A 13,622-nucleotide genomic window follows, 5' to 3' on the forward strand; every position below is an offset into this window, starting at 1 on the left:
CGTGCCATTTTGTCGTCGCTGAACCCGGAAGTGTGGACCTCGCTCTCGGCGTGAGTTTTCTTTTACCCACAAAGTAATTAATTTCTAGCGTATTTTACCCTGCGTTTTACCGATCAAAACAATAAACAACTCCCGCTGAGGAGAAGCCAGTAACATTTTAGATTCCAGCAATTATAAAGTATCGACAATTTGACAGGAGTCAACATCGTGGCACAAGAATCACAGTCGTCAACCCGCCGTTTTCGCTTGCTCTGCACTGTTTCACGATCTCGGTCTTCTCATAGCCGGTAGGAAGACAAGAAAACACGTCGTTTCTCTGTTTAACGAAAAAAATGTATCGTCTATTCCTGAAGCGGCTCTAGGGGCCAGGGACTCCCAAAGTCCACACACACAGACTCCAGAATGCACAGAAACTCGGTTTCGGGCTAGTCGCAGCCATTTTTCTGAGAAATTCCCACCCGCAGTCGATCAAATTTCTCGTCCCCGCCCGGTACTCCGCCCTTCTCCGGCTGCCTGGCGCCGGCCCAGTCGGTTCCCACATTAATTCCTAATACTGGCTTCCTATTGGTGACTCCAGGAAAGGGAACGGGCCGCCCGACTTACAGCTATTCTGCCACAAGCTCTTGGGGTGGGGGTCATTAACCTCCAGCCGAGAGCTTGTGTATACACAGGCTAGGCTACTCATATACTCACAAGGTACAGAAACTGCTTGACTGTTTAAGTGTATGAAGACATGTGCATTAAGCTTTTCAGATAATGATACAGGAAAACTTTTCCCCTTCAATCCAGTCAACTTTACCCCAGTCGGAACTTGGACACTCCTGAGGCCTAGAAAAACACTCCTGAGGCCTAGAAAAAGAATGTTGTGTTTCCTGTTTCCTGACCAACCCTAGAAAAAAATATGGTTGGGATATTTACATTTCAAACTTCATTTTTTTCTTGTACACATTAAAACAAACATAGCGTACATTGTACAAGGGTACATACTAGGTAAGGTAATTCATATAGATCAGGGGAATCATTTGTTTGCAATCAAGATTTGTGCAACAAGCACAGATGTCAACAACAAAAGTTTTTTTCTACTTTTGCCTGGCAGGTGTCCGGAGTGCCTGCCATGGATGAGGACGAGTTTGTGAGTGCTGTGGAGAGGGGAGACGTGCAGACCGTGAGGAGGGGTCTTCTGGCCGGGTGGGACGTCAATAAGAGATTACCAGGATCATTGGTGGTAACTGCAGCTTATGTGTGTTTTGCCAACTGGCTTTGGGATGTTAGCATTTCAATCACTTTTTTCTATGACAAGGTGGGCCCCGGCTTTCAATGAATCACGTTGAACCGTTCCTTGCTTGCGTCGCTCTGTCGTTCCATGGTTACCAGGTTGGGTGTCGGTTACATTACCATAGGAATGAAAACCAAGCAGATTTCAGAGAGGAAAAACTGGCCGAATAAGCCTATTCGCCATTACCGGCGCGAAATGCATGATGGGTAATATCCGCCATTTTGAGAGATAAACAAAACCGCGTCGCCCCGCGACACAGCGAGCGCGAGTGTCGAATCCCGCTACGTAGCTAAAAAAAATGAGTTTACCCGGGCCGTAAGTGGAGATTTTATATCTTATTGGACGGCAAAGATGACAGACGTTTCTTGGTTGAGGTTAGACTGCCGGTAACTGCCGGTTTTCAAGGCGTTTCCGCGAGTCACGTCCAGGGGGAAAAGCCTACAACTTCAAGGCACATACAACTTCGTATGCTTAAAAGAATCACGACGCGGTTGCCGAATTCGCCGAAGACAGCAGCAGGTTCAGTTGTGAATGTCAAGAATTATAGTCAAGAATAAAAAAACTCACCTATTCTCGGCCCGGTGGGCTTCAAGGAAGGGTAGTTCGTCGAACCGAAGGACGACGTCAAAGGATGCCCTCCCCCCGCACTTAAAAATCGGCCCAGCACTGATCATGAGTTTAGCGAGCCGGCCCTGTGCCTCCCATACTACGTAAAACGGCTGTCGGGCGACTATGATGAGGAGAAAACATACTCCTACTTCGACTTTGAATGGGTAAGCGAAGTCCCTTACCACCATATTACCCCAACTGCAGACAGAAATTGCTTCCTCAAACGACTAGGCACATCTTACCTCCTTAGTCCACAGTGTCTTGGCCGCGGAGACGAACTTGTCCACAGACCCAGGATACAGAACCCAAGACATAACAGTAGTATTCAAGCAACCATGGCATTAATTTTCTTTGAAGAACCTTGTGTTTAGTAAAGGATTGTTGCATGTTGCCAGTAATACTTGTGTTAGTGTACAGGTCTTTCTCAACATATATGGCATTGTATATGTCACGAAGTGACAGTTGTACATTAACTTAAGCACTTGTACTTTACCTTATACATTGTAGTAGCTATAGTTAGAACCCTTCCTTCGGGCGGGGGTTCGCTGCCTGTTCGAACACACCTTGCGCACGTGATCACCACGTGCGCACGCGGTGTTGAGCAGGTGTTCGAACAGGTAGCAACGACACCTGTTCGAAGGAAGGGGTTCTAGAAAGGTAACGTTGGGGAGATCAGACTTGAAAAGATGAAAGAAACGACAGGACGACATCTCTGAGTCTCCGTGTCTTCTCTACGCCACCGTGACATTTGGTAGTACGGCTGGGGTAGTCCAGGATATAGACCTGACTACACTCCATGTCCAGCGATGAAGAAGAGGAAGATGATGACTTCCGCCTGAAGCGCCAACCCGAGGTCATCATCCAACCGTCCGCTTCAAGTTCCACGGCCGCAGACATGGCTGAGGTCGACGACCCCCGTCTCCGACGTCTGCTCAAAGCACGCACCGCGGAAGACGAGAGCAGCGATGAAGAGTTGGACAGGGTTGCCCGACACCAGAGAGTTCTGGACCCAGAGGTTCAGGAGGAGGCAGAGGGAGACGATGAACCGGAGCGGCTGGCACGGGAAGAGGAGAGCAGCGGAGAGGAGGATTTAGACGAGGAGGAGATCGAGTGCCGCCGTATGCTGATGAGGCTGCGGGGGCGGGAAAGGGCACAGGCCGAGGAGGAGGTTATGGAACTTGTAGAAGAGGCAAAAGAAGAGGAAGAAGAAGAATCTGAGGAAGAGTCGTCAGAATATGAGGAGTATCCGGACAGTGAAGATGGTCAGATTCAGGCGTATTAAATTAACGTAAATAAGTTATACAAAATAAGTTATTGTTCAACTAAATTGAAGTTCCTTAATATATAATTACTGAAGTTCTGGAGTTTGAAAGTTGCCGTTATGCAGAGAGAGAGACAGAGAGACAGAGAAATTATAGAAGACATGTGCGGTTGTCAATGGTTGTATGTGTTGCCCTACCCACCACCCCCCAGAGGTGTGTCCCGCTGGAGCAGGCTCCTTCAGATGTTCCTGTTCCGTGCGGTCCTGAGGGAGTGCGCGAGCCAACCACCGAGAGGGTGGGGGAGGACGGACATGGCAACCGGGCCGGGAGAAGCAGAGCCGGGAGAAGCAGAGACTTTATTGAAGAGAAGCAGAGACTTTATTTGAAGAGAAGCAGAGACTTTATTTGAAGAGACATTGCATGGCATAGAAATGTATATACATAATCGATAACCAGATAACGGGGACGTTATGTAAAAAAAGCCGGGGGAGATGTCACGAAGTGACAGTTGTACATTAACTTAAGCACTTGTACTTTACCTTATACATTGTAGTAGCTATAGTTAGAACCCTTCCTTCGGGCGGGGGTTCGCTGCCTGTTCGAACACACCTTGCGCACGTGATCACCACGTGCGCACGCGGTGTTGAGCAGGTGTTCGAACAGGTAGCAACGACACCTGTTCGAAGGAAGGGGTTCTAGAAAGGTAACGTTGGGGAGATCAGACTTGAAAAGATTAAAGAAACGACAGGACGACATCTCTGAGTCTCCGTGTCTTCTCTACGCCACCGTGACATATATTTAATATCATATTTCCTATGCACCATTCATTAAGTGCTGTCCACATATAGAGAGATATGGGAATAAGAAAAATATCAAAATGGTGCTTGTTTTGTTTTCTTTATAGTATATACATGTATGTAACAGTACAATCAGTGTCCAGGGAAATAGTAATTGAAAGGTTATCTGAGTTGGTAAGTTACATATTTTATTAAAAAAAAAACTGTTCTCCAACTCAAGAAATTTGAGTTTTCAACTATATCTGTCTTCATCAACTATCTGAGCCAAGTGCTGTGGCATTATATTTTCTACATCACTTTGATTGCAGAGCTGTTTGTGTGTTAACACAGTAAGTTTATGTTTAACGGTGCTTGTATGTTTTCTATCACAGTGTGAATGTTTACAGTAATCTAGTAATCGCCATCGTACAACCTATGCTGTCTTGCAAATATTATTTAGTATTTAGACAATAAACCGGATAGTGAATGTGAGTGAGTATGTAGTACTGTCGATGCAGTTAACTGACTTGTTTTTCTTGTGTTTGGTCAGCCAAACAACAAGAGAGTAGTTACAAATTAAATATTCCACTTTCAAGATCCAAACGCAGGGGTCAGGTGTTTGGTGTAAGTAGTGTAAATGACTGGAGTTCTCTACATACACCTGATCTTATGGTCAACAGTCAGTGGAAAAGATCTAAACTTAAGTACTAGTACTTAGACCATCACTGGGAGCACCTGTGGTGCAGGCACGAAGGAGTCAACTACACCAGTTCACCACAGCTTTCTCAACTGCATGCGGAAAAAGGTATCTTAAGTGGTAAATATAGTGTTAATGACTTGACATCATGTTCAAATATATTATTTTCCACTAATTCAAGTTAATAAGTGAAAAGATAATCATATTGAATCTATTTACAGCAGACCCTTGTTAGACTAAAAGTCTGTACCAGTTTAGCAGTATTACTGCACAGAACTATCAAAATTCAGTACATAAAATATCTGTCATGATTACAATTTGCAGCACTGTTTATGTGCGGGTTACAATATACTTTCATGAGACCATTTCAGAACCTAAGTGTACTTGTATTTTTAGTATATTCCATCTGGGTTTGGCTTCAAGCTTGTTCATAAGTTTATTCCCTCTTCTCCTAGCATGAGGTTTTTTTCTTCTCATAGGAAAATGGTCCATTTTTTGTACCATGTATTTGGCATGTCTCTTCCATTTTTCTAGATGGTAAGTTGAATTGCTGCAATTCACTACTGCACACAGCTTCATGTTGAGGTCGGGAAAGTAACACTGTAAAAGAAAAGAGAAAAAAATTAGAACCAAAAGTTGATGGATTTACGTTCAAAACATCAAGTCTTGAATGCACTAATGCAATGGCATTTGCATGCACAAAACCCCCATGGCCCTATGTATCCCGCTACGAAAACCACACTAAATATTTATAAACATATAGATGTCATCACTGCTTGTACTATTCCTAAATCATTATTTTAATCGGTAATAATGCCGTGGTGAGACGGTGAGGATTGTGGTTAGAAAGCTCATTGTGCTTGGGGTGACACAAGAACACGTAGTGTATCGGTCTTCTGAAGACAAAGCTCATGCAGTTTATTTACAATTTTTACCGACTAAAACTGAAAAATTCCACCATTACCTTACACAAATAACCACTCTTACACGAAAAAAGGTATTCCAAAACTCGTTTTATCGAGATTGGACCGGAAAATTGAGCGGAAAACGTGAAGACGGAAGGCGTGCAGGATGGGGGAGGGGGGCATGCATAACTAATTAGGCGCTAGCGCTAGCTTGGATACCGTCAAAAAACGTACCGTAAATCCACTTGAAGATAAAGATATCGCGATATTTTAGGCAAGATAGGTCCAGAACATCGTTGGAACTCAGCCCAAGGCGGGCCACCACCGGTAACGCCGTGTGTAAGCTGGAAATCGAGACATACGCTGGCGCTGGGGACGATGGAGGCCGCGGGTTTGTTTATCTCCAATTCTTCGTTGCTAAGTAAACTCCGCGCAGGCGCACTAGTAATGGCGAATAGGCTTATAATGAAAGTGACGTAATTCATTACACCACGTAACCCTAAGTAAACTCTTTAAAATCAAGTACAGTCATGCATTTATCCCTTGATATTAGAATTTGGTATTTCGTCTGTGAACTGACCATGGCAGATTGTGAGGTACTCAGATAAACCGTGATTGTGCTACAGATGTCGTGTCGTGTTGTGTTGTGCATCTGAATAACATTTCAATCTTTTTATCCACTTTTATTCAAATATAACCTAAAATTCTATCTTGCTGACCATGAGGGTTGATTTGAATCCACCGGTTTGCAGCAGCGTAATAGTTTCTCCGTGTATTTGTTTACGCAGTTTGGCAGGACCGCACTCCATCTGGCCAGCTTGAACGGGCAGACTGGGGTAGTGGAGCTGCTGATTCAACATGACGCTGATGTGGAGAGGAGGGACAAGGTCAGTACAGACAATCATCTCATGTAGTTAGGATTTAGCAGCAATTAATGACTATTAAGAAATGTCTACTGTCCTGAGAGTATTATCTGATTTCTTTACTTGAGGCCCCATTAGCCACGTATGACAGAGGTTTTTCTCAACTAAAGTGTATGAAAATTGTGTGAAAATTGTTATGTAGCTTATGTATACATACCTATATGTGACAAATTAATAAAGTTTAGGTTTAAAGTGATGAATAGCCATAACATTTTCTTAGTTTTTTTTATATACTATGCTTGATTATATACATATAACAGTTAATTGTCAACTTTAAAAGCTGACTTTCCTCTTAAACTAAAAATTCTACTTTGCCGCTCTTGAGGGTCTGCTAATATGATCAACCAATGTACATGCTTATAGTTTCTACGTGTGTTTACACAGAATGGCTGGACCGCACTCCATCTGGCCTGCGAGCACGGGCAGACTGGGGTAGTGAAGCTGCTGATTCAACATGGCGCTGACGTGGAGGCGAGGAGCAACGTAAGTACAGACAACCATCTCATGTTCATATAGTTCGGGTTAGAAACAATTATTGACTATTGAGAATATTATCTGATTTCTTGACTTAATTTTTTGGGGCCCATTAGCCACGTATGACAGGGGCTTAATTTTTTTAAACTTAAGTTCAAAAAAATTGTTATGTATCTTATGTGTATATACCTATATGTGACAAAGTAATAAAATTTAAAGTGATGGATAGATATAACGTTTTTATATTTTTATAAATATTATATGCTCATGGCATATAGTTGTCTTTCTTAAACTTATTATAAAATATTCTACTTCGCCGTCCTTTAGGGTCTGTTTGAAACAACCAATGTGCCGCAGTGTTATAGTTCTCCGTGTGTTTACACAGTATGGAAGCACCGCACTCCATCTGGCCAGCTGGAACAGGCACACTGAGGTAGTGAAGCTGCTGATTCAACATGGTGCTAATGTGGAGGCGAGGGATGAGGTAAGTAATTAAAATCATCTCATGTAGTTAGGATTGAGGGGCAATTACTGATTGTTGAAAAATGTCTACAATCCTGTGAATATCATCTGATTTCTTGACTTTTTGGCCATTGGTAATGGCAGGGGCTCATGTTTGGTAGCTAGGGACTTATATATACATGTATTTATTGGGTCATTGCTGTCTTTGATCAATCAAAATGCAGCAGAGTTTTTGTGTTTTCACAGGGTGGCCAGACCACACTCCATTGGGCCTGCAGGTGCGGGAGAACTGAGATAGTGAAACTGCTGATTCAACATGGTGCTGATGTGGAGGCGAGGGACAACGTAAGACAATCATCTCATGTATTTAAGATTAATTGCAGGGGCTAGTAATGATAGTTGACATATGTCTACAACCGTTTAAATGTTCTCTGATCTGTTGGGTTTTAGTGCCCATAAGTCATTAAGCAGGGGGTCAATTGAAAGTTTCAGGTTCTCTAGTTTAATTATTGGTGCTGCTGTCATAAAAGCTCAATGCAATTGCAGCCTTCCCTTAACTTCTGCCAAGCGAGACGAGCCGTAGAGAAAAAAGTAACCGAGAATATAGTTACGCACAGTCCTAGCTATTTCTTATTGCATGTGGAGGGAATATGTTGTTACCTGCTATCATATAGCATAATAATGATCCATAATACATTTGTATGTCGGTTTACGTTCCCCTATGCTCTGTTCCTCCATGCAGAAATTAATCTAAATTTAACCCCGCCTTTCAGGAACACCAAAGTAGCAATCATAGGAACAAAAATATTGAAAAAGTATATTGTATAATATTATGTATATTGTATTACGTTATATAATTAGTATAGTCTCTATTCCCCTACACAGCATGGTGGAAAACCACTGGACGTGGATGACCAGGGCTACCGGCGTTTCCTAAAGGTTAGTAAATTGTTGCTTATAGTGATGTTTATCACAGAATGTTTAGCATTAATTTTTCTTCATCGCGTTGTCAACTGCATTTATAGTTTGAAAGCCTAGTACAGGAAATCCTTCTCTTAGATCTTGACATCACAATAGAATCGTTTGTTTCACGATTGTGGGGTGCCTATTCTGGTTTTGCTTAATGAAACTGAGCCTCATATCTGGGAAAGGCTCAGTATATTCGGAAGATAACTGTTTACATTGATCATCCAGAACCTGGCTGTTGAGGTTCCCTACCACAAACTGATGAAACAGTCCGGTGGGGTGAAAGTCAACAGGTTTAAACTGTGCTTCTGTGGACCACAGGAAGCTGGCAAATCTACTCTGGTGGAAAGTCTTGAAACGGTAGGAACCTATACTAGAATTTACTCTATTTAGAACAGTTCTACCTTTTTAATGAAATTAGACATCCATAGCACAGAGGTACGGTTTGCATTTACCATGTAAAGTGTATATTTATCTACACAATGCATTATTCTGCCACGGTCAGATGGTGGCCACAATGTGGAAACTGTTTCTCATCTATGTGCAGTCCCGTGCAAGTGATTGAAGGCTGTATGACGAATAACGTTTGGGCAAGTCAAGAAGTAATGAATACAGCTTGGTACAGATAAATCTGGACCATTATTTTATTGCACTAATTAACCGTTCAATGATATCCAAAAGCTGTTCCAGTTTTGAATTTACTAAGAAAAGGTTAAAAAAATCTTGACCTTCTTATACTAACATAATTAGAATACCATTTTCCTCCATCAATTTTATGATCATCTAGAGACCTGTCACTGCCTTCTTCCGGGATCGGATGACTCCAGACAATCAGCCACACGAGCCCACCCCAGGTGTGAATGTGGGAACAACCAACATTCCCGGTGTGGGGCAGGTCAGTGTGTGGGACTTCGCTGGACAGTCGGAGTACGCGGTAACCCACAGCATGTTCATGGATGCAGAGAACACCATCTTCATTGTGCTGTACAACATCATGGACGATACTCACACACAGAAGAAAAAGGTGATCAAACGTGTATCATGATCCTCTACATAGGTAATCATGACTAAGATTTAGCCTCCTTGCTAAGATAAAACGGATATTATTAATCTCAATCATGATGACACCTCACTGCTTGTTACAGGTCCACTGGTGGCTGTGCTTCATCAAGTCCTGCAACACAAATGCAAAGACTGAGCCTAACATTATCCTAGTGGCCAGCCATGCGGACCAGACTGATACAGGTTTGTTATGTTACATTATGATATGTACCGGTACTCACTACTACTAAGATTGTCTACTACTAACTACGTATCTATAGAGAAGAGTTCTTAAAGCCACTTTAAACCAAATAAAGTTTTGGCTTTAGTTGGTTTAGTGGTTGAAGTTGTTGCTTGTCTCCGCCAGGACATCGACAAGCATCTTCCATCCTTGAGCTGATGGCGTCAGAGTTTAAGGGACATCTAAACATCTCAGAGGAAGTGTTCCTGCTTGACTGCCGGAAGACTCGTAAAACTGACATGAGGCGTCTTAAAGACCTTCTGACAAAACTGAAGACTCAACTTCTTGCAGTGAGTTGTTTCCTCCTGAAAAAGTACACTAATCATCTGGCCACAGAATTGATTTTTATTTTTCTGTAAACACTCCTAGTGTATTTACATGTTACTAGACAGACTGTGTATGTACATTGCTACAGTAAGTTAAAGTTAAATTCAACACCCTGAACTCACAGCAAAGAATGTACCCTTAAGATCATCCAATGGTAGTTATAGCCCTGGATCCTGCTCTATTTCCCTGTGTAGCATCAGCGAGACATGCCTAAGCTGTGTGCCGATATCATGAAGTGCCTACCAAGATGGGCCAAGGAGAAGTGCAGCCCAAAGTGTCCTGTCTTGAGATGGGCGGAGTACAAGGCGGCGGTGATGGAGATGATGGGGGTTGACCAGCTGACTAATGAAGACTTTCTCAAGGCATCTTCACGGTACTTGGATCACCTTGGGGAGGTAAATATCAACTTATATTGAGCTCGCTGAATATAAGCGACTGCCAATAGCCTGCCTTCCGCTGTGTACTAGTATTGGTAACTTGGTGTTGGTCAGCTGTCAAACAGTCTCACTTTGGCTTCTGATATGTTCATGGGTAACGCTTTAACCAGTTTATCATACAACATATATTAGGTAATCAGTTGTAGTCAATCGATGCTACTATCAAATGAATTACTGAAGAATTGAAACAAAGCAACAATTGTTATCAAGTTTAGATCATTAGACTTGCCAGTTGTCTCCCATGCATTTCTTTTTATATTGTTCCAGATCTTGTTCGTCCCCACACCAAATGCTGACCCCATCATTGTCCTGAAGCCCAACTGGCTCTGCACGGATGTCTTCGGCAAAGTGATGGCACCAAAAAACTTCCCCATCCAACATCTAAGAACCGTCAACGATGTCATCACGAAAGAGGAAATCAAGAGGGTGTTCAAGGATGTCGCCGATGTCGATCTCCTGATCACCCTGCTGCAAGAGTTCCAGCTCAGTCACTCCTTTGACGGACAGAAGTTCATCATCCCAGGGCTGCTGACACAGACCATGCCTCCAGACAAGTGGCAGCCAACTGCGAACCCCGCCAAGCCCGTGTACTTCGGCAAGCAGGTCCAGTGTGCTGACACCACCGACATGTTCTCCTCCGCATTCTTCCCCCGTGTGCAGACCCGCCTGATGAGGGAGCTGAAGAAACGCCCGCTGCTGTGGAGAGACGGAACCAAGTGTTTCGACATCAACGTGGAAGGTCTCATCAAGCTCTCCCCAGATGGCCGTGCGGTCAACATCTGCGTGCGAAGCGAGCAGGGCGACAAGCTGAGCTGCCGGCAGTTGCTCGAGAACATCGAGAACATCCTGATCAACGTGCTCGACGAGTGCAGCCCAGGCACCAACACCGAGAAGAGGGTGCTCAGCGCTCGTGCACTGAGGGAACACAGAGAGGAAATCTACTCCTACAGCATGGACCAGATCGACAAGGCCAAAGCAGAGGACGGCTTCGTCTATCACGACATCCTCGGCTTCACAGAAGACGTCGATGACCTCCTGTATGGCGGAAGAGACGAGAACGAAGAGGAGCAAGGAGCTGTTGGAAAAACGGTCCATCAGACGTACAACGAATATGTGTCCGGGACTGGTAACCTTGTCATCAGGGCAGGTGATAATGCTCACTTCGACATGGCAAGAATCATGCAAGGTGACCTTGGACAACTACAGTTGGAAGGAAACGACCCTGGTGACCTTGGACAGCTACAGTTGGAAGGAAACGACCCTGGTGACCTTGGACAGCTACAGTTGGAAGGGAATGACCCTGGTGACCTTGGGCAGCAACAGTTGGAAGGGAATGACCTTGGACAGCTACAGTTGGAAGAGGACGTCCCTGGTGACCTTGGACAGCTACAGTAAAAGGAAATGACCCTGGTGACCTTGGACAGCATTAGTTGAAAGAGAATGTCCGTGGTGAGCTTGGTCAGCAACAGTTGGAAGGGAATGACCTTAGTGACTTGGACAGCAACAGATCATGCAAAATGGGCCTGATGATGAAATGCTTGAATGAGACTTTTCTAAGCTGTAAATATATTTCTCAATGATGAACAGATGTATATTTTTATCAGTGTGACAGAATTTTATACAATGATGTTCAAATCTCCAGTTGTAGTGTTATGTACCATTATGAAGTCAATAATTCTGTCTCTGTGTATCCAGTCTGAATATTGAAAACCTTCAAGTTGGTGAAATAGAGCCTGAGCCAATCTGAATCATTATGCACTCTCCATTATACAATCAACTATCTGTGGTTAAGTGCCGGATCCTTGTAAATGATAGGCAGAGATGACAACCATTTGCAGTTTACAATTATGCTTTACCTACTGTAACATTCCATGTGTGATTGTGCGCATTTATGTAGTCTCCAAAGTACAGAACCTGTTTACAATTTACATGAAACATTGCTCCATGTTGACTAGGGAATCCCGCTTTTTCCATTCTATCTCTTTCTATTCCCGCAACACTAGGAGTCTTTTACTTAAGCAAGATCCTAGGTGATGTCAGTCTACAGAATCAATCAAGTGACAAAATGGAATAAAGTAGAATTCCCAAAGGTGGAGCATGTTATTGATAAGTACCAACCAGCAGCATTAATATATTTCATCAGCACTGTACACAATCATATATTTTACCCCTTAATTACTGCTGCTAAATTGCTATTATCGTTTTTACGGCATGTATATTTAAAGAATCCAAGTGGAAGACAACGCAACATTTTAAACTCAGAATTCCTGTACATTCATTAAGTAGTACTTAGACAAGTCACTTAATTTTCAGTAGTCATAACTTTAAAAATTCTTGATTCTTGTTGAAACACTTCTGTACCAAAAGCAGAGCCTCTTGAATTAGCACTTGAAACAACCGGTGCCCACATGTATGTTGGTGATCCTTTGCAAAGGGTAATACATTTTACATGATTTTGATTTCTTCCACTATCTATACATCAGTGTTCAAGTTAACATTTACATGTACATGTAAGTACAAAATTGAGGAAATGTAATCTTGGCATTGTGGTTGACAATTATAGTGGTTAGTAGAAGCTGTATTTCAATGAAGTACAGTGCACATAAGTAACATTCATGATAGAAAGAAAATACAACACATACATTACTAGTACATGGGTAACGATATACATTGGGCAAGTATTTTGTACAGCTATATTATGAATGAGAATTTTAATTAAGTATCCGGAATACTGTTATTTTAGCAACAACAATAAATTAGCAACTTCAATGGATGGTTAAGATAGCAGCAGACACTATATACAATGTATAAAACGTGGGTTATAAAATTCTCGTACCTACTTTTATAGTCAGGAATAAAACCCAGCTAGTTTCTTCTACCATGTAGAAACATAGCCCTTACTGTTCGCATTATTGTGTTAGTTGGTGTCCCCTTACTTTAATCTGTAAGGTAATCACTCAGATTTACCAGAAATAAGCACATTATTGCAACAGACTCGCTCGACAGTCCAACAATACTACTAGCTCTATGATCACTCTGTTCAAAATTAGTTCACCAAGTTGTATTTTCACCACCCACTGCCCTTTCCTGTTGTACATGTACACAGCACGTCGGCGGAATGTACTGTGTCTGTGCAAAACCCTGATTTTTCACGGTTTTCGTTTTCAAAGTTTGGTCAACGTTGCATCAGAATTTTGCCTGTTGCAGACGATATCTTTTCAAAGAC

At 42.7% G+C, this 13,622-nt stretch overlaps 1 protein-coding gene and 1 long non-coding RNA gene across 2 annotated transcripts in view; one reads left to right on the forward strand and one right to left on the reverse strand.

The window, feature by feature from the left end:
- Window positions 1-13,590, forward strand: part of LOC109487390 (death-associated protein kinase 1-like) — a 53,824-nt gene extending 40,234 nt beyond the window's left edge. Inside the window, exons 3-8 of the mRNA XM_019791378.1 lie at window positions 8,579-8,710; window positions 9,138-9,374; window positions 9,496-9,595; window positions 9,759-9,922; window positions 10,154-10,354; window positions 10,664-13,590. Of these exons, the coding sequence (XP_019646937.1) occupies window positions 8,579-8,710; window positions 9,138-9,374; window positions 9,496-9,595; window positions 9,759-9,922; window positions 10,154-10,354; window positions 10,664-11,791 (1,962 nt within the window). The 3' untranslated portion in view covers window positions 11,792-13,590. The remainder of the gene's footprint in view (window positions 1-8,578; window positions 8,711-9,137; window positions 9,375-9,495; window positions 9,596-9,758; window positions 9,923-10,153; window positions 10,355-10,663) is intronic.
- Window positions 4,241-5,933, reverse strand: LOC109487393. Its single transcript, XR_002141248.1, has 2 exons — window positions 5,760-5,933; window positions 4,241-5,220 (listed from the first exon to the last, which is right to left on the reverse strand). It is a non-coding gene; the product is annotated as an uncharacterized LOC109487393 (long non-coding RNA).
- Window positions 13,591-13,622: the final 32 nt, after the last annotated feature.

Source organism: Branchiostoma belcheri, unplaced genomic scaffold, assembly GCF_001625305.1.
Source record: "Branchiostoma belcheri isolate BF01 breed outbred unplaced genomic scaffold, Haploidv18h27 scaffold88, whole genome shotgun sequence".
Lineage (NCBI taxonomy): Eukaryota > Metazoa > Chordata > Leptocardii > Amphioxiformes > Branchiostomatidae > Branchiostoma > Branchiostoma belcheri.